General features: G+C 29.8%; 1 protein-coding gene and 1 long non-coding RNA gene across 3 annotated transcripts; both read right to left on the minus strand.

Annotated features, from left to right (window-relative positions):
• Nucleotides 1-226: 226 nt before the first annotated feature.
• On the minus strand, nt 227-2,915 carry LOC110613966 (protein EARLY-RESPONSIVE TO DEHYDRATION 7, chloroplastic). 2 transcript variants are annotated; one of them, XM_043956331.1, is made up of 4 exons: nt 1,986-2,915; nt 1,604-1,770; nt 733-843; nt 227-627 (listed from the first exon to the last, which is right to left on the minus strand). In XM_043956331.1, the coding sequence occupies exons 1-4, from the start codon at nt 2,867-2,869 to the stop codon at nt 539-541; spliced, it is 1,251 nt and encodes a 416-aa protein (XP_043812266.1). In that variant the 5' UTR covers nt 2,870-2,915; the 3' UTR covers nt 227-538. The 2 variants fall into 2 exon arrangements, with proteins under 2 accessions (XP_043812266.1, XP_021611099.1); XM_021755407.2 differs by having other exon boundaries at nt 759-843; nt 1,986-2,912.
• A 13,510-nt stretch (nt 2,916-16,425) lies between these two features.
• Nucleotides 16,426-17,142, minus strand: LOC122723422. The gene is made up of 2 exons (XR_006350364.1): nt 16,951-17,142; nt 16,426-16,818 (listed from the first exon to the last, which is right to left on the minus strand). It is a non-coding gene; the product is annotated as an uncharacterized LOC122723422 (long non-coding RNA).
• Nucleotides 17,143-22,162: the final 5,020 nt, after the last annotated feature.

A 22,162-nucleotide genomic window follows, 5' to 3' on the forward strand; every position in this document is an offset into this window, starting at 1 on the left:
CGTGAAAGAGGCAAAAATACCCAAAGGACCAACCCACATCAACTAGTTAAAAAGTAGTAGAACACGCACACACATGGCTCTATGACGGAACACAACGCTGCTAACCCACATAAGCCACTTGCACACACCCACGTCCATGTGGCAATTTCAGGTTTCGAATTTGCGGTATTTTCCCTAGAATACATCCACAATGGCAAACCCACCTAAAGCAATTAATGCTGCAGAATACATGGCAATAATAGTTCCCGTCTTATAAACTTGTCCAGAATTATAGAACTATGCATCAGATAAAATAATAAGCCAACAAATACAAATGACCCGTTCACATTCTCTAGCATGCTACCAAAAAGACTTAACTTCTACAAACTCAGAGCAACAAAGATCACAAGTGTCGTATAATTTTCTGTCCCTTCTACCCATAAAAAGCTATGCAACATTTACTTCTTGTTTTTAGACTTCAATTCAGTAGAATTAGCCTCTGCAGCAGCCTTGGCAAGAGTTGTGGGTTTGAAGACACTCTTTGGGTTAAGAGCATTTCTTAGCTTGAGAACTGCCCAAGCAGTGCCAATGGCGTGTCCTGCAGCATCCAGCCCTTCATTTGTCGCCTTCGCTGCCTGTTCGCCGTACCTAAAATTTTATGAAATATAGATCAGTAAGCAACTTAAAATTTTAAGAAAACGTTCCCCCCATACCGGCGTGCAAGACGCGTCTCAATATCACTAGTAACCTCACAGAAAGGGAGTCGTTTAGAGACGTACTTCTCCGAGACCAGACCCGTTGTCACTACTGATGATGTTGACATGACATTCTTTCCAGCAACCTCAATAGCATCACAGACCTTATCTGCACAAGCGCAAGGCACATAGAAGAAAACAACATTGTAAGAAAAGGCTATAGTTATGTAACTAGGGCTTAAAAGGGAATGTCAGAATGTAAATATACCCAAAATAAACTTCTACTTCTCTGCCCATCTTTTGTATCAAGGAAATATCCAATCCACTGAAAGTTTTAGAGCTTTAGTTTTGAATTTTTCAAAATATTAAAACGACATTTACCATTACCATCTTTGCTGAAGTTCATTTCCCAAATTTAAATTCTTTTTGTTACTGATACATGATGTTCTAAATTTCAACTTCCTAAAATTTAATATGGGGCACGTACTTGAAAAAGGTTGAAGATAGAAGGACAAATAAGAAAAACATTATGGCTCCTAAAGTTGCTGAATGCCACTAAACAGAACCTTAATGTTGCAACTCTTAGTTCAATTTTGCCATGTCTGCTGCTAGATTTGTGATTTAACAAAGCACATGTACACTAATTGACCATAGCAAACAAATGGGCACAAAATGAACAATCCACAAATTACAAGGAATGAGATGAAGCGATTCTCTCTGCAGCACTTTTAAGAGAAATCTATTATTACACTGTTCATTAGCTGGGATGCCTGAAATTGGGTTCGCCATGACATTACACCACCAGTGAAAACATTTGAGCAAAGTATAGATACTTATAATAGAAAGATAAATTAGTTGCAAACATACACACACATAAAACTGAATTCTCAAATTGCAAGAGACCAAAGAGTTGGAAATGAATGACTTACTAAATCCTTCCAAAGAAGCAAGAAGAATTTCTCCAGGCAACAGACTAAAAAATTTCTTCCCAGCTTTAGAGTTCACAATTGAACTTGTAACAAGTCCTGAGACACTCACAACCCCTGAAAGGATTCCTGTTGCCACTTTCTCAGACATCCTTGTCAACCTCTTTACCCTGGAAATATCCCAACACAAAAATTGCATTACAATACTGCTAGATACTATGGCATGAACTTCCAAAGAAAGAAAGAAAGAAACCATAGTTTTAATTTTCTCAAAATGAACATCTTAATCTTAGGTATTTGCCCCAAGGAAATGCCTGAAGCCTGCAGCCTTTAGTTAATTAAATAGACATTAGAACTCAAAATATGTAAAAAAAAGAAATCAAACCTTTTGATTCTCCTTATTGCTGCTGGGCTAATCTCTGTATCTGATTTCTTCCCCATCCTCTTCTTCAAGAACTCATTCCCCCACTTCAGTCTATCGACAGTCACATCCCCACACCACAGAATCCCCTTAATCAGCTGCCCTGATCCAGCTGCAATCATCCTGGAAACAGACCCACTGTAATCCTCCACATTTGGGGCCAAAACAGTCCAATACGCAGCTGAAGATTCCTCCATCAACTCTTTCTTCTCCTCCTCCATCTTTAACTCCTCCGGCGATATCCCCCTTGCCGTTTTCCCATATATCAACTCCCAGTTCCCTTTCTCCTGCACTTCTTGCACCGTGAAAGCACTATAACGCTCCAATATATTATCGAATTCCTTCAATAAACCCTCCTGTCCTTTCGACGCAATTGTGACTCCATAATTCAACAACTCAACCTCCTTTTCAATCTCACTCTTACCTTCATTCGCCCCTCTTTCATTTGCAGGAACGCGAAGTGTAAAGAAATAATGGGATTCATCGAGTTTAACAGCTGCCTCATCTTTAGCTAAAGGCCACTGAATATCATCTCCAACACGAGCAAGAACAGCAACTACTGTGTCACCCTGTTTAAGACTGACGATGGTGAGGTCACCACAAGCGAGCTCAACGCTACGGTCTCTCTCAATAAGATGGACTATCGTTCCGGGGATGGTGATGAGAGGTTGCTCATAAGGTTGAGAGTTGGAAGCCTGCAAAGCGGCGTCGTTTTCAGGGACGAGATTGTCGGCCAGGTCTTTCATGTCAAGAGAAGCGTACAAAGAAGAAGAGGAAGATGAAGAAGCAGAAATGGCTTCTGGGTTTGAGAGAATGACTTCTGGGTAGAGCTTATTGGTAGAAGACATTTTTTTTTTGTGAAGATGATGTTGAGTTTGCTGAGACGGATTTAACGGGTGAGTAGCCTTAATGTGGAAGAAAATAAAATGCCTTGTCGGTTTGGATTTGAATAATCAGATGACGTGGCAGGCAGAGGAGTAGCCGCGTAACAACCGTTTTCTTAGCACTTGGGTTGCTCATCTCTCCCGCGCTTTCATTAGTTACGGACACTGAACAGCTGCTTGGAGTTTGGGCCACCATCTGCTTGCATACTGCCACGTTGGTGTACATTAAAAAAAAAAAATCTAAATAAGCTCTATATTTTTCGTCACTGTGTAAGAGTCCGACAATTTTTTTTTTTTTACTAAATAAAATCTTTAAAGTTTATGAGAAACTTTTGTGTTTATGAGCCTTCAATAACTAAATCAATTAAATTTAAGTGGTGTAAAACTTGGACTTTTTGTAAAATTAGGGTTGGGGCTGCTTTTATTTGTGAATTTGGAGTTGTGGAGATTTTATTTGTGATTTTGGAGTTCAACTGCCACGTGACAGCCGAAAAGGGCGCCTAAGAGACGCCAAGCGTGGCCTGACGCCTCTTTAAGAAGCACTAGCTAGAGTCAAGTTGGCGCTTCTTGAAGAAGCGCCAGACTGACCCTGACGCCTCGGGAAGCTTGGATTGACGCTTTCCGAGCCGCCAGGGTCAGTCTGGCGCTTCTTTAAGAAGGATCAGTCTGGCGCTTCTTTAAGAAATGTCAGCCTGCCTCGAAAATTCACTTGGCGCCAACCCATCCCAACATTTTCCTATAAATACCCCTCCAACACCAGTGATGTTCCGCCTCTGATTTTACTTTTTCTTAATTCTTTCGTGGTGATTTATTTTCACACTTATTTTCTTTCTTTTTCTGTTTTAATTGATTTATAGCTTATATTTATGTTGTTCCAAAAGTTTTACGAGGTAAATTGGTTAAAAATAGAGTGAAAAAAATATAGAGAGAAATATATAAATTAAGAATAGATTCTGAAAGTAATTTTTTTCAACATATTTTATGACTTAATTATTATTTACAAGAAATAATTTGTTCTGGTTATAATATGCGGAATATAGAAATGGTTAATATTTTGATTGAAACTGTTTCGTTATGTTATTTTAAAATTTTAAGTTTTATTTGGTTAAAACCCAAAATAAAAAATTATTCTGATATAGTCAATTATTATTTTCATATTTACGAAAAATTGGATTATGCACTTTGGATGCGTCTGCAACACAGTCTTCCTGTTTCGCAAAAAGAATTCTGTAAAAGAGAGAATAGAAGATTAAGAGGTACGTATTTAGTTAAACTTAATATTTAATATAATGTATATATTTATTGACTTATTAATTTCAACTGGAGGTGAACGTACCAGTTATAAAGCAAATATGTATGATTATTTGGAACAAAGAAGGAGAAAAACATTTAAATCTGCTAAACGTTCAAGTGAAGGTCGCAAATTTGGAAAATGTAAAATTAAATAGAAAAATTAAATTCTATGTAATTAGTTAATATTTTAAATTTGTAATATTTTTTTATTTTAAAATGTATATTTTGTTGTGTTTAATATATTTAATATTAATATTATTATTATAATTTTATTAGTAAAAATTTGATTTAATAATAATTTAAATACAGGTTTTAGAATAAAAATGTAAATATAGTTAATTTAATTTTAATTAATTATAAATGCATTAAAAATTTAAAGTATATTAAAAATTATAATTTTAACTTACATATGTAATTAATTGTAAATTAATTGTAATTAATTGCAATTAATTACTAATGACATTATATTAAATTATACCATGTTATTTTGATAATTATGGAGAGAAAAAAAAAAAGCTAAATGTTCTATTCATTTTATAACATAATTTGGACTCATTTTAAAATTTTTATTTGAATTATTATAATCATAAAGAATACAACACCAATAAATTAAAAAAATATATTTTAAAAATATACGAACATTTTAAAATTTAAAAGAAAAAAAAAAGTTAAGACAGCATCCTGGCGCCAATATAAGTGGCGCCAAGTTCTATTCATGGCAGAGATTCTCTGCCATGAAGAGACTACTCTTCATGGCAGAGAATCTAAGTCTTTTCATGGCAGAGAATCTCTGCCATAAAGAGAAGAGCCGAAAGTGGCGCCAGCCCTTCAGTCCCGAGGCGTGTACCAGTACACGCCTCGGGACTGCTATATGACAGCATCCTGGCGCCACTTAAAGTGGCGCCAGGATGCAGTCCCGAGGCGTGTACTAGTAGACGCCTCGGGTCTGCTAGAAGACAGCATCCTGGCGCCACTTAAAGTGGCGCCAGGTTGCAGTCCCGAAGCGGTCTTCGAGCTGAATGGAAACTTGGCGCCGCTTTAAGTGGCGCCAGATTTCCATTCATAAAACCCCACCCATCTCATCCCACTCCACCCTTACTCACACTATTTTCCAACCCCCTTACTCAACTCCTCACATTCACTCTCCTCTCCTCCACTGTACTCAATTTCCCTAACAATTTTCATTCTCAATCTCAACACACCATCAACCATCCTTTCAATCTTAAAAAATTTGTGAAGGTTAGTTACATTATTTAATATATTTATTTAATAATTTATGTGGTGTAATATAATTATTATTATGCTTCAAATTTTATGATATAATAAATTTATTTTAATGATATTTATGTAAAAATATAATGTATTTGGTGCTAAATATAAAATTTAAATTGATATTGCAGTTTGGGGTACAATTTTTATTGTAAGGCTATTAGATCAAATTATTCAAAACAAACAGGTATGAGTACTTATTTTGCACTTAATTTATAATTTTAATTAAAAACTTACTCCATTTTTTGTTATGTTTGAAATGTGGACTAGATTTGACAAAAATGAGTTTTCCGAGTTATGGAATTGTACACTGGGATTGTCATGTTATTAGAACCGAATTAGGTTATGACTATGCTGGTGGCCAGCACAATTTCTTCCGTATGAAACGAAGGTTGACTTATGAGGATCTTCTTTTGAAAATAGTTCGTTTCACAAATTTGTCAGACAATAATCAATTCATATGCAGGATTGAATATAGGAAACCAATTATTAGTGATAACAATTACAAATTTGAACTAGTTAAGCTGCTCAACGATGCCGATGTAGAGATGATGTTCGATTACGTTTGTACACTAGGATCTGAAAGCATAGTTTTTTATGTCGATGTCGCTAGAGATATTCATAGAAATTAGAAAGATGATTGTGCTGGTCCCTCTTATACTGATGATCCAAAGATGAGTTCACAATGTATTTTGCGTCCGAATACTGAAGAGCAAGATGAAATTATAGTATGTCCTACTAGTCCGTTTTGTGCTGAAGACTTTAACATTACTAGTGTTGACCATATTGTTAATGAAGTTGTGGATGAAGTTGTGGATGAAGTTGATGAATATGTTGATTCAGAGAGATTATCTGATTCTGACATTAATGAGTACGAAAGTGGTTGGATTGAGGATGACGAATTATCATCAGGTGATGATATTGTTGTTGCTCAGTATTCTAATCCTATTTTACCACTTGTGCATCCACCGCCATTTTCGGAAATAGATTTTGAATTAATGCGTGCCTTATGCAAAGCCACCGACTGATATGTTTTGGAGTCCGAATATGGAGTTTTCTGTTGGGATGATTTTTCCAAACAGAGATGATGTCATGGCAGCAGCAAAGGTGTATCATTTGCGTAGACATTATTAGTTTTGTTTTGATGAGACAAAGAGAAAAACATATAGTATTAAATGCAAAAATAAAAAACATAATTGTAAATGGCATATGCGTGCATTAATGAAGGAGGGATCTGAGGTTTGGAAAATTGTATCGTATAATGGGCCGCATACTTGTTCTAATCCAATGGTTGAAAAAGACCATCCTCAATTGGATAATAAATTTCTATGTCAATTTATTTTGCCTATGATAGAAGAATAGCCACACATAAAAATAAAAACACTTCAGGCAGAAGTTAGAGATAAAATTGGATATGAACCATCATATTCAAAGACATAGAAGGCAAAACAATTTGCAATTAGAAAAATTTTTGGTGGATGGGATGAATCGTATGGAAGGCTCCGTAAGTACATGAATGCAGTGTGCCACTTCAATCCTGGTTCGATCTTCGTAATTGAAGATGATCCCCATTATGTAAACGATCGTTTGGATCGTACTTCTCGTGTATTTGATCGCATGTTTTGGGCTTATCGTCAATCTATTAAAGGATTCAAGCATTGTCGACCAGTCATTTTTGTTGACGGTACATTCCTATACGGGAAATATAGTGGGTGTATATTGTGTGCAACAGGGCTTGATGGAAATAATCAGATATTTCCATTGGCTTTTGCAATTGTCGAGAAGGAGGATTCAGATAATTGAGGATGATTCATGTCTTGTTTGAGAGCTTATGTCACAGAACGCGAAGATTTATGTGTCATTTCTTATCGTCACATTGGAATAAAGAAATCTATGGAACAAGATTGGTGGCAACCACCAAGTGGACATCATCGATACTGCATACGACATATTTTGAGCAATTACAATACAAAATTCAAAAATGCAACAATGAAGGAATGTTTGCGAAAGGCTGGTAAAACTTCACCCCACGATTACTTGTAAAACAATTTAAATTTTTATTTTATATAACCTATTCATATTCAATAATATATTTTGACCGTAACAGCTAATCATAATCAAAGGAGGAAATTCTATGAGGCGATGAATAAAATTAAGGAAGTAAATCTCGAGACCTTTGAATGGGCTGTGAAGATTCCTTTGGAGAAGTGGACTCGTTCGCACGATGGTGGGAAGCGATATGGATCAATGACGACTAACACCATTGAGTCTGTCAATGGAATGTTGAAAGGCTTTCGAGCTTTGCCTATTACAGTAATGGTTGAAAAAATATTTTATCAATGTGCGCATTACTTCGATACTAGAAGGAGTCAATTTTTTCGGCAGCAACAAGATGGCTATAGATTCACCCAGTCAGCTGGTGAAGTCATACAAAAAAATGTATAGTCAGCAAATAGCCATCGTGTTACTACATTTAATCGTGATGATTTGGTTGTCGAAGTCCAAAGTGCAAAATCAGGTCAAAAACAAGTTGTTAAGCTTATAGAAGGGACCTATAGTTGCTGTAAATTTCAAGAGATGCGTATCCCATGTTGACATGCCATAGCAACATGCATGTCGAGGTCTGTTGATTATGAGCAATTCGTTGATAGCTACTACACTCTGGAAAGGTCACTTAAATGTTACGAAAACATGTTCATTCCATTAGGTAATTCAGACTATTGGCCTTCAGATATGGAATTACCACTAATTCCAAACAAGAGCCGAATTAGGAAAAAAGGGCGACCAAAGTCATCGAGGATCCAAAATGAAATGGATTGGAGGGTTGCAAAAGTTAATATTCCCGAAAAAAATCACTGTTTTATATGTGGTCAATCGGGACATAATAAAAAGACATGTACTGTGAATAAAAATTAATGATTTTCACATGGCCTATTTTTTGCAAATATCTGTAATTTGTTATGATTCATTGATTGTTTATGACATTTAACCATTTCATCTTACGCATGTTACATCCAGAAAATGTCATCCTCCAAAGATCTTCCTGAGTCATCAGCATGCCAATCAAGCAAAGGAAAGAGAAAATATAATAGTCATAACACTCTAATAGACAAATATATTGATCCAAACAATTGTTCATGGTATGGTCACAAGCGATGTTTTTCAAATCAACCAATTAATGCTTGTTTGGAACAAGGTTTTGCTAACCATATATTTGTCGGATATCATTCCAAAAAAATTTCTGATTTCGAAAATGCGACAATTGCTCCTCAACCTAATTGGCAATGTTTGTGGGAGATCCGATGCGAATTGGAAGCTTATTGTGGCTACCATGAGTTGCCTATTCCAAAAGCTAAATCGGCAGACATGGCTCGCAATACATGTAAAGAAGTTAAGAAACTCAGTGATCAACTACTTAAGGAAATTAGGCTTATGGAAATTAGGCTAGATAAATATCATGCTGAGCAAAGTGAAATTCCAAGTGTATACGACGATAGTCAGTTATTATGTTCCAGCAATTTCAACGTACACGATAATGACTTGTCCGATTATAGTGACAATGATTGTGGCGATTTTACAAAATATTTACCACATTGTCTACCGAAATGCTGTTGAAATATCTACATGCATTTATCGTATTATGTAATATGTTACTCGGGTCGGGTATTAGGGTTTAGGAGGTTAGGTTTATGTCTTCATCACTTGTACCAAAACAAAGAATTGCCTACTAAATTCACATTATTCTTTTATTTCTGTTATGTCATCCTAATGTCTAGCAATAGAAATTATTGACATAAGGAATTGATAGTTCTAATAACCCTTTGCAGGAATGGAGGGCTCAAATGACAGTAGATTATTCATCAACCCAGGACCACGTGATACTTCATTGTTATATTTCCAAGCATCTCATAGGTCCCAAGTCGTGTGGGATGATCCACAAGAGGCTGGTGTAATCACATGCCGACGATCATCTACCGTATTACACGATCATGATATTGATGAGAGGCTTATCCCTTATCTCTATGCTAGTGGATTTAACGGAGCTGTTCGATTAGGCTTCTTCCACTTAGATCACCACCTCATAACGGCTTTGGTTGAGAGATGGAGACCAGAAACACATACTTTTATGTTACCCCATGGAGAGTGTACTGTTACACTTCAAGATATGGGACTGATATCTGGATTGCCTATTGATAGTAGTGTTGTTACTGGGACTACGGGATAGCCTTGGCAATTAATATGTCAAGATTTGCTTGGATTAGTCCCGGATCATAAAGTTATGGAAGGAAATACTGTTGCACTTACCTGGTTGAGAGATAACTTTGACCAAATTCCAGAGTACGCTGATGATGTTACTATTCAGAGGCATGCTCGGGCTTTCCTTTTACGACTAATAGGTGGATCCCTATTTGTTGATCGGTCTGCTCATAAGGTCAATCTAATGTTTTTGCCACTACTCTCTAATTTCAACACCTGTGATCAATATAGCTGGGGTGCAGCCTGCCTTGCTTGGCTTTATAAAGAGCTTTGCAGGGCAACATCACCACAAGTGCAACAAATTGGCGGGCCACTGCATATTTTACAGATTTGGGCATGGGACAGAATAAAAACAATTGCCCCTACCATCTCCCAGATAAATCCCCTTCCAGATACACCGATTGGCAATCGGTATGTGCTATAAATTGTGTACTACTATACTATCAAGTCCAACATCTTGTTACTAATTCCAAACTATAAATTGTATAGGTGGAGTAATGCTAGAAGTATTACTGAGGTTACAACGCATGTGCTTGTGCAACTTTAGTACCAACTTGATCGCATGGAAGCCGAAGAGGTCATCATTCTATACCTTTAAATTACATGTCAATTCAAATTATACAATTTTAACCTTTGACATTATCTTATCTACACAGTTTATATGGGAGTCATACTCTGATGTTGTGGTGGACGGTATGTCAGATTACTGTCTACAGAGTAGACAAATATGGAGATCGGTTGTTCCACTGATTTGTTTTCATATTGTTGAGTGGCATCAACTTGACAGGGTGCTGAGGCAGTTTGGATTTTCTCAGCCCATTCCACAACCACCCCGTCAAACAGCTGATATGCATTCAATAAAATTAACTTCTTCAGCTACGAACTGGATAACCGAGAACCAACATTGGATTACACTCTGGAAATCAAGGCACCGACGGATTATCGCCAGCAATACTCTGACCCAGCCATTACATTACTATTCACAGTACATGGAATGGTACAGAATGATTGCACGTCGGTGGGTGTCTCAAAGGGGTGCATCAATCGGCGCTGTGGTAATGGGCGATTCACTATGATTTATGTATTAATTATATAAATATTTACATTACTTAACTTTGGGGATAGAAATCTTAATAAATACATTTTACAGGAGGATGGTCTGGAGAACTGCCGCTTATGAGCGAGTCAAGTTCGTCACCCAACAGTAGACAAGATTGGAAATGCGGTCAATTCAATGTTTCATGCACTTCGTTTGTTCGATCGCATTTCCCAAATACCACCTCCACAGCCGGCGCCACCTTCCCAACCGCTTCCAGATGATGTACACGACGACGCACCCTCCTCCTCCAGGAATCCTCCACGATATCGTCGCCACACTACCAAGCCATCAAGGGAGACGGAGATTCCACGGCCTACGCCAAACCCTGGTGTAATGCAGATACCATCACTAGTTGCATTCCATCTATACGGCTCATACACAGAATTGGGCCAATCTTCACAAATGCCCACTTATGGAGACGATTTTCAGAGTCAGTATATAGGATGGACATCGGGGCCTTCTTCTATGCCTTTTCAGTCATTTACTCCAACTCCTCCCAATTACGATCAGATTGGAGGGGAAGGCATGGCTAGCATGTCGTTCGACTTCTTCTCCCCTGCGCAACCACATACTCCATCAGAGTTTGTTTTTCCGGCATTCCCTCGACAATCACTGGATGATCCCTCAAGCCGACTTAGCTTGTTTTCTTCAGATTTTTCTGAGTTATTTTCTGCAACCCCTTATTCAGGAGATTTCGACTTTCCAACTCAGAATCCAGTTGTTGAGGAGAGTTCAAGACCTCGATCTCAACCTCCTGATTTAAATATATCTACGGCTGACGATGATGTTGGAAATTCTGAAGAAGCTCAACAGGAGCCATCATTTGACGGACGTCGATACAACACAAGACGCTCTAATGAGAGGAGACCACGACATTGTGGCACGGGTGGTCATTTACATGGTCATCGTTAGACATAATTGAGAATATTACTGTCAATTTTTATATAATTAAATTTAATTATTATTAATATCATTCTTATTTCTTAAATTATATTTAGTGACATCATTACTACTAAATTCACTTTTATTTTTTTATTATAAATTATTAATTTTATTTAAACATAATAACAAGTGTGGACATTTATTATAATTTTAGTTTAAATATATACAAATACCATAATATTAATTTCTTAATTCTAATATATTCAAATAATAATATATAATATATTTAATTTTATAAATATATTATTAATAATATATTTTAAAAAGGTACAAAAAGGCCCTGGCGGCTGGCGCCTCTCAAAGAGGTGCCAGCCCACGCAAAGAGGCGCCAAGCGTAACCTGGCGCCTCTCAAAGAGGCGCCAAGCGTGGCCTGGCGCCTCTCTGAGAAGCGCTAGGGTCTGGTGCCTTTCAAAAAGGCGTCAGGCGCCCTTTTCGACTGCCACGTGACAACCAAACCCCAAAATCGCAAATAAAATCTCTCCAACCCCAAATCTGCAAATAAAAATAATCCCGACCCTAATTTTGTAAAAAGCCCGGAAAACTTATAGAGAAAATCTAAATTATTAGATTGAACTTGAATTTTAATAATTAGATATAAATATAAATATTTAAAGATCAAAACATAGACATTTAAAGCAGTTTTGTAAATTAATAAATAGTTTTTATTTTTTCTAGTAATAAATATGTTAATTTCTCTTTATCATTCTTTTCTAGTAATAAATATAATTACTATTTTTTAATTGTTCTAAATACCATCTCCTATCCTCTACTTTCTTGTTCAACTCTCCAATCTCCAATCCTAATAGGAAGTGCATTGGAGTGAACATGAGTTCAACTCCTTCAATTTCCTATCTTTTTATAATTTTGAAAGAAAAATAAAATTATTTTTTATAATTTTGAAAAAAAAAAAGAGTTAGAATTAAAATATGATCATCGAACGTAAAATAGTTATTCGTTAATTTATTAATAAAAATTACATAAAATAAGATTAATGACAAAAAAATACTATATTTTTATTTATTATAATTATATCATGTATTTTTTATTAATTAAAATTTAATTTTTTAAAATTACTTTAATTATATTCTACTATTATTTATGTCATTAAAAATTAATAAAATTATCACGCATCATGTGAGCAAATTTTAAAATAAAATTAATAATAATTTAAAAATTTAAGATGGAATTGTAATCAAAATAAAAGTGTAGAATTTTTTTTATAATTATCTATTATGTTTTTTAAGAAATAGAATAATAAAAACTAAATTTATAATTTTAAATGAATTATATTTTTTTTTAACCTATACTATATATTAACTAGGCTACTTATTAATTTTTTAAAATTCACTCTAAATATTAATATAATTTGAAAAAGTAATAAATTAACATTATACTTGAAAATTAAAATAATAATTTTTAAAAAATATTTTATTATTTTTAATATTTTTAAACTGAATTATATTTTTTAAGAAAAAAATTAAATTATATTAAATATTATTTTAAATTATTTTTTAATACTTCATATATTTAATAAAATTATTTTCTTAATGTAATTCTAGATAGTAAACATACTTGAAAGATTTAACAAGTTAAAATAAGATCAAAATAAATTATTATTATTATTATAAAATTATTGATAAAAATTTAAATAATAATTTTTAAATATATTTAATAGTAAAAAATAATAATTTGATAATATTGTAAATTTTCAACACTATACATTTAATAGTGGATTTGATCAAACATTAAAAAAATAAAGTTTAATTAACAAAATATAAAATTATATAATGGAATTACAATATAAATAAAATATAATTTTTTTATTTCTAAATTTTACTGATGTGGTGTTAATATAATTAGTCAAATGATAATTTTATTAATTTTTTAAGAATACAAATAACAATAGCTCATATTGCAATTCTGTTAATTTTTTAACGGATAATATTATTGGAATAATATTTTTTTTAAAATGAAAAATTGAAAATCGGAGGAGTAGAATCTAAAATCTTTTAAATTTATTTAAATATATCTACTATCAGACTAAATATGTGAGTGCACGTTAGAGCAATTTTAAAAATTAAATTTTAATTAATAAAATAATATTGAGTATAATTACCATAAAATTAAAAATATAAGATGATTTTGGGATTAACTCCATAAAATATTTGTTTTATTTTAAAGATTGCTTTGAACCACAAAAATCCAATGGTTTGAAAGACTCTTTCATTTAAGAAAATCTAAAAATCTAAGGACTTTTTTTTCACTAAAATCATGTTTGGCTTCAGCCTCTTCAAGGTCCACCTTCCTTGAATATATAAAGCATTATTATTTAACAAAAATAATTAATTAAATAGTTTAAGTTTTAAAAATAGTCCGATCATATAAGTTTTTTTAAAAATTATACTCAGTATCGAATCTAAATAAAATTAATTGTATTGGAGGCAATAAATATAAAGAATTAACTTTATATTTTTTATAATAAAAATAAAATCTATTTACATGAAAATTTTAAAATTTTTCACTATTTTATAATTTAATTTAAAATTTTAAAAATTATTTAAAATTATAAATTTTATTATAATTATATTCAAATTTTTTGCTACCATAATAATATATTATGTGTATTATTTTATTATATTATTATGGTACATAAATAAAGGCTATTAATATAAAAAATTTAATTTTTTATTATTTTAAAATTTAATCTAAATATTTAAAAATTAATATAGTTTAGTGGCATCCTGCAAAAAAAAAATCACAATTTTAATTTTTTTCTATTTATCATTAATTTTAATAAAAATTAAAATAATTCTCACATTTATTAGTTTTTTACTTTTTAAATATATTATTAAGTATCTATTATAATAAATTTCACAAGAAATCATTTTAATAATGAAAAATAAAAATTATAATCTTTTAGTTTACAGTTGTGTTATTAACTTTCTATTACTGTTCAATAGCATAAGTCAATATTTGAAAATAAGTACAGATATTACATTAAAAATATATATAATGAAAATCTAAAAAAATTAAGAGAGAATTAAAAAAATAGAAAAAAAGTCTTATTATGATTTCTTGAGCTAAATAAATGAGAAATAATAGGGTTTTAAAAATTTAGTGACGAAAGATAATAAATTTAGAAATTTTAAATTAAATTATATTATTTTTTAAAATTTTAGATTAAATTATAAAATAATTAAAATTTTTAAAATTTTTATATAATAACATTTATTTATGAGATGTATACGTGTAATAAAATAATTTACATTATATTAACACTGAGACACACTATTTTCGATTTAAAATTTAAATTTTAATATAATTGTAATAAAATTTATAATTTTAAAATTTCTTATTAATTTTTAAAATTTTAAATTAAATTATAAAATAGGGAACAGTTTTGAATTTCAATTCTAAATAGGCCTATAAGTAAATACTTTAAAATAAAAATATTTAACCTCAAAATTTTACCAACTTATTCAGTGAAAGAAGAATAATAAAACTGTCCATATTTAGCATTAAAAGAAAAAGTCAGTTTCGATGTGACGATTTGTAAGATATTAATTTTTTTTAAAAATATTGTTTATGCATAGTTTTGAATTTATTAGACTTGGATTCTCTTGAGTAACCTAAATTTCGCCTCAAACTCGGATAGACCTAAGCTTACATGAAGGTTAGGCTACGAAATCCAAGCCAAATATTATGGATTTAATGTCAAATATTTTCTACTCAAGTTAATTCTCGTAGTTTGTATAGTTAATTTTTAAATATTTTTAGAGTTTCAAATTTAATTAAATAATTTTATCTAAATAAAAGATTACGTTGAACACCCATGGATTTGATTTAGTGGCATGTACATAAAATTTAACTTTTAAAAGATCTTTTGAATCACAAATCTCCATTCTTTATTTATTATTTTTTTTCTAAAGATACCAAGTTGATTAAGAAGAAGACTAAAGGCTCAAAATTACATTCAAAGGCCCAATGACTTAACAAAAGAGCCATGGGCTTAAAAAGAGAAAAAGAAATGGTATTGGTGTAAATAAATTGAGTCTAAGTTGAATTTTGAATAGTTTAAAGTTGATTCATTTAAAATTTTGAATTTTAATGAATTTAAAGTTGATTCATTAAAATTTTTTCAAGTTTAAGTTGAATTCAAGTTTTTTTCATTCGAGTATTAATAATATCAAATTTGATTCGTTTATCAAATGAGTTTAGACGAGTTAAGTTTTTATCGAATTTAGTCTCAAATAGTTTAATTTATTTATATGTATAATGAGTTTTAATTCAAAACTAATAAGTTTGAAATTAAATAATTTTAGTTAAATAAATATAAATACATAACGTATAAAGATGAACTTTGAAATCTATTGATCCAAATATATACAATTCAGTATATACAAATTGTAAAAGTATAATTAAAATATATAAATTTAGACTTTAAAAAATTTAAAAAATTTAAATTTAGTGAAAGTTAGGATTTAAGTTATTTAAGTTTATTTCTCTTAAAATATTAATTTCAGTTTACTTATTAATTTCAGTTTACTTAATAAGACTATTTACGAGTTTATTCCAGTTTACTTAATAAGATTATTTACGAGTTTATTCGCGAGTCTGTTCACGATCTCAAAAGACAACTTAAAGACAAGTCATCCATTACCAAGTTCGATAGATGATCAAACTTTTATTTGGAGGCAACTCAAACACATAGAAACCCTAAGACCCAAAAACTCAGTTGCCATGGCCGATAAGAGGAAATAAGTTTTTTTTTTCCGAACAGTAGTTCTTTTCCGGCAACTAAAGCAATAGAAACAAAGGATGGCACCGAGCAGAAAAACGCATGCAGCCCTAGCAAGGTTGAGAGATGAACGATGAATACAATAGAAAGAGAAAAGAGACTTTTGCAATCGAGTCCACCCACCATCCTCTCGAGCCAAGGAATGAGAACTTAGGACAAAAGCGTCGATTACGAGATTGAAAAGTATAGATCTCTCCATCGTTTCCTAATGGCAGAAGAACAAACTAGAAAAAGCACCGCCAGGAATCCTCCATCTGCAAAACACAAAGGAAGAGAAAAAGAAAACAAACATGCAACCAAATTATTTGGTAGGAAAATGGAGACTCCCTCACAAATAACTATCTCCTGCCGAAAAACCACAGATCAAAATCTATTTACACTCTCACCCGGAAGGACAGGGAGGAAGAAACACATTTTTGAGAGAGGTAAAGAGAGCCACATCTGTCCAATTGAGGTAGAGGCCGTAAATTGACACGAATCAAAATCCTTTGCCTCACAAAAAAATAAAAACCTGTTTCTCTAAAATCGAGAGAAAATTATAATTTCCATCTCAACTCTCTCTCTAAAATGGAGAGAGAATTGTAATCTCCATCTTTTATTTTTAAAAAAAATCATGTTAAACATAATTTTATAAAATTTATTTAATATACTAATTAAATCAAAGTCATGTTCAAGATCCTTGAAATGATGGCCTAGAAATTTGAATTTCATTAAAGAAGGGGAAGCTTATCATGTGAGGATCCATATTAAATATTTTTTTTTTTTTTGGGATAAAGCAGGTGAAAGTGGGACTTTGAGCAAGTGCAGAAACTTTTTAGAGCTAATATGACGTGTACTTGATTAATCATTCAGCTTTTGATTGAGATTATCCTCTTCTCTCTTATATCTTTTTTCACCGTTTGGCTATAACAATCTCCTCAGTTTCTTTTGTTTTCTTTGAGACTATTGATAAATTAATTTGGCATTATGTGAAGGATGAGTAGTATAGTGTTCGCTTAGACTATAAATTTCTGATGGTCTCTTCCTTGATAACACTTCACCGAATCACAATGGTTCCTCTCTCTACTACATCTCAATGGCATAGTGTTTGGTCTTTGCAGGTTTTATTTAAGTTCAAATTCTTTATCTAGAGATATTTACATAATACTTTACTGGTTATGACTAATTTGATTCGTTGCGGTTGTGGTCATACTTCTACTTGCGGTTGTGGTCATACTTCTACTTGTCCTATTTGTCACCCAGTTTGTGACACTGAAACATATATTTTTTTTGAGTCAATTTGCTCATCTTATTTGGTTTCCTAGTCCTTGTGCATATAAGCTTTTTCTACATGATTTTTCGACTTTTCCTATTTGGTGAAACTCTTTGCTATCTAATGCAACATCTTGCCATGATGGACCTTTACTCATTGTCTTGGTAGTCCTTACTTTGTGGCACATTTGGAAGGTACGAAAAATATGTATTTTTTATCAAGTTTTCTTTAATATTTAAGTGGTGTTTTTGTTGATTCTCCCTTATTGGAACGCTCTTTACCTTTTGGTAGCAAGGGATCCCCTCCTCCTAGATGAATATTTAAGATTCAATATGATGTTGCTTAGAAGGATTAGTTTTCCCTTGCGGCAGTGGTTGTTGTTCTGCTTATTAATGATGATGGTTTACTTTGCATGGTTGGCCAAAAAGGCATGGTGCTTATCAGCTCTTGCGGATGAAATTCAGGCTCTATTGGAAGGATTGAAATTTACAATTAGTAGTATAGGCCTTTCATCACTTCTTTGTGAGGTAGATTTCGCTCTCGTAATTAATTCTATTCGACATTCGTCACTACTACTTCAGCTATGGAAAATCTGGACAACATTACCTTGTATTTTAACACTTTTTTCACGCTTTCAATCTATGTTTTTTTATCATATTCCTGTTAAACTAATTTATGAATAAATATACTAACTAAACTTTATTTTAAAAGTTAATTACCATCCGATAGGATGTTTTAATTCTTTTCTTCATTTAAATGGTTATCGTAAATATTTATTACCGTTTGATACTCTTGTAATCCAATCTCATTGCTGTTAAAAAAAATTAAGAATTTTAAAAAGTAACAAAATAGAATAAATGGAAGTGTTAAATACTTCACAATATAAACTACATTGTAAAAATAAATTGGTGATGTGTCTCATGCTCATCAAGAGAAGACTTCCGGATTCAATTTCATCAGTTCATCCCGATAACATGGTCATGATTCGGTTCTATTTAATTAAAATATTAAAATGATAATACCTCCTTTAGTAGTTAATCACCAAAAAAATTTTATTTCTTTTAAAATTTTTATAATTATATTTTATAAAAATTTTATATATTATCTCAAATATATTCGACCATTATTTTACTAATAGTCTAACAGAATTATCACGTTAGCAAATTTTAGCGTATAATTGATAAAAACTTAAAAAGTTAGAATATAATTATAAATTATTTTAAAGTTTAAAATTCTTTTATTATTTTACTTAAAAATTAAAATTATAATAATTAAAATATTTGATATTATTATTATATTTATTTTAACTTTATTAATAATTTAGATATATCAATTTACATTAATTCAATTCCTAATAACCTACTTCCTAAACTATTTTTTCTAAATCAACTCTAATTATTATTTTAGTTAAAAAATACATGATTAACAATATGGTTGAAAAATATTTTATAAAAAAGCTACTTAAAAAAAGTATATTATAAAGATAGAACTTAATTGGGCATTAAATTAGTATTTAGTGAAATTACAATTCTATTATTAATCCTACTTTTTAAATTTTTTTATTTTTAATTATATTTTTAATCATGTATTTTTTTTAAAATAATAATATCTAGAGTAAATTTCAGAAAAAATAGTTTAGTATGTGAATTAATTTAGAATTAAATTAATATAAAATAGTATATTAAATTATGGATAAAATTAAAAAAATACATTATAATAATAATATAAATTTTTATTATTATATTATACTAGAATTTGCTGACGTGATAATTTTATTAGACATAATTAAGTATATTTAAAACAAAAAATTAATAAATAATCATCGTGTTTAGTTAAATTAAGTTAACTAAAAAATTATGAAATTATCACAGTGTTTAGTTGAAATTAAGTTAACTCAAAAATTTTGAGTTAACAAAAAATTAATAAATTTAGATTGTTGGATTTTTTTTATGACTTTTTAAAAATTTAAGAACATCAAAGAAAATAAATAATTTACGGCAGATAAATTATTTTTTTAGAAAGTAAGCTCTTAAAAATAGAAAACGTAAAATAAATAAAAAAAAATTGACTCGTTAATCCTTACAAAATTTAATTTATTGATACAAAGAGAAAATCTCCTCCTTAGTAAATATGGAAAGAAAAGACTAAAATATCATTATAAAAATTGAATTATTTTAACCAACGAGTATTTGGATGAATCATTTCGGTATTTTTTTTTCTAAATGAGATTGAGATTTTATTTTTAGAATAAATACTAAAAAAAAAAAGAAAAGATTGAATCGTTTTAGAATATTTAAATTTCATAATAAAATTTGCTTTAATAATAATTAGATTTATAAATTTATATTAAATTTGTAAATGTGTAAAAAAAATATGCGAGGGTAAATTTATGATGTTTTATAAAATTATGTCATATGAAATCCATTTAAATGGAGTTATAAAAAATATTTAAAAATTAATTAAAAAAATCAACTTATCCAAAAATAACATTATTTCAATTTCTACAAGTCCTTTAAAGAGATTTTGTCTTTATGTACTTTTAATAATGCCTATATTTTAAATATCATTATCAAGTAATCACCCAATTGGAAGAATGATTACTTGATGAGTTGGCTCTTGATTGTGTGCGTATGAATGGTTAAGAAAACAGCTCACACAACGTAGAATTAATGGTAAGCATTGGTTTGGTTGGATTTAAAAATTGATATAAATTAAATAAATTAAAATTTTAATATTTATAAAATTAAATTGATTTTAATAAAAATTAAATTGAATTGAATTTTTTAATTTTTATATTTTATTTTATTTTAATATTTTAAAATTTAATTAAAATATTTTAACCTTAATTATAATATAATCTCTCGATCGGGTCATATAACATTATTTTATTATAATATAATTGAAATAACCTTAATTTTTTTTATAATTAAAATTGAATTAAATTTAAATTAATTGAATTCGATGGATTTGAACGCAATTTATAACAATAAGCCAATAGATTAAATTGCAAGCAAATGGTTTGGCTCTGAAGAAGGAGAGCATAGTTAGTTTAGCAATCTCTATCATAAAGGACCAAATTCATCCAAATGGGTCATATAATTGAGTTGTGGTTTAGCTAGAAGAAGTGGGGAGCCCACTGTGATTTTCAAATTTGTAAGTACAACATAATGGAGTGACACATGAAAAACTGTCACATTCATATAAATTTGATGTGATCTCACTTTGATGCTTATTCATTGGTTAACTTTGATCAACTGTTATTAAAAGGTCATTGGTATTTTAATTATTAAGATTCTATTTATTTTATAAAAAATATTTTTTTATATTTTTTAATATTTTTTAATTAAAAAAATTAAATTATTTTTTAAAAAAATAATTTTCCCTCTCAAAAGAGAAAATTAATTTTTATATTCTAAATTTTTTTAGTAATTATAAAAAATATCTTGTGGTTTAGTAATTTTTTTTAAGTAGGGTTATCTAATTTAATTTGTAATAATAAGAGCTATGTAGTTTCACTCTATTAATAAAATGAGATTTTTTTATTTTATATTATTAATAAATGATATTTAAAAATTAATTAAAAATAATTTTTAAATAAAATAAATTACATTTTAATCCTTAAAATTTTATAAAATATATAATTTAATTTATATATTTATAAATTTAGTTATAAAATTTTATTTTATAATAAAAGAGTGCCTTTAATTATAATTTACTCTCATATTCTTATAAATTAATCTCTAAATATTATAATTATTTATAAATAAATACTTATATATTTTTTAAATTAATCTTTTATATTTATTAAAATTAATATTTTAAAATAAATTAATAAAATGAACATTAAGTCAAGAATCTTAGCACATTAAAAATATAAAAAGAAATATCAAATTTTTTATTTTATTATTTTTTATATCTAAAATATTAAAATTTAATAAACAAGTAAATTAATTTATAAATTTAAAGACTTATTAATAATTATAATATTTAAAAATCAATCTATAAACATATAAAAATTAATTTTAATTAAAAATTAAAAATTTAAAAATTATTTTATTAATAAAATAAAATTTAAAAATACAAAGAATAAAATATAATTTTTATTAAATATTAGAGAATAAATTATAATTTTTTAGTGATATCTGATGATATTGGAGAAAAAAATCTCACTTTATTAATATTGTTATAAACTAATTTTTTATAATTATTTTAAAATTTTTTATTAAAATCGTATATAAATTTATTAATATATTTTATTTTTTAAATTAAAATTAAAATTAATAATAAAAAATAAATTATTTTATTAAAAACTATTTATTACGAAAAGATTTTCTGAAAAAATATTT

This window comes from Manihot esculenta, chromosome 4 (genome assembly GCF_001659605.2).
Source record: "Manihot esculenta cultivar AM560-2 chromosome 4, M.esculenta_v8, whole genome shotgun sequence".
In the NCBI taxonomy this organism is placed as follows: Eukaryota; Viridiplantae; Streptophyta; class Magnoliopsida; order Malpighiales; family Euphorbiaceae; genus Manihot; species Manihot esculenta.

Excerpts from the sequence above, each read along its gene's own strand:
- LOC110613966 (XM_021755407.2), bottom strand. The coding sequence starts at position 2,869 with ATGTCTTCTACCAATAAGCTCTACCCAGAAGTCATTCTCTCAAACCCA. Across the intron at positions 844-1,603 it reads TGCTTCTTTGGAAGGATTTA|ATAAGGTCTGTGATGCTATT; the intron begins GTAAGTCATTCA and ends GCGCTTGTGCAG. Across the intron at positions 628-758 it reads ACGGGTCTGGTCTCGGAGAA|GTACGGCGAACAGGCAGCGA; the intron begins GTACGTCTCTAA and ends ATAAAATTTTAG.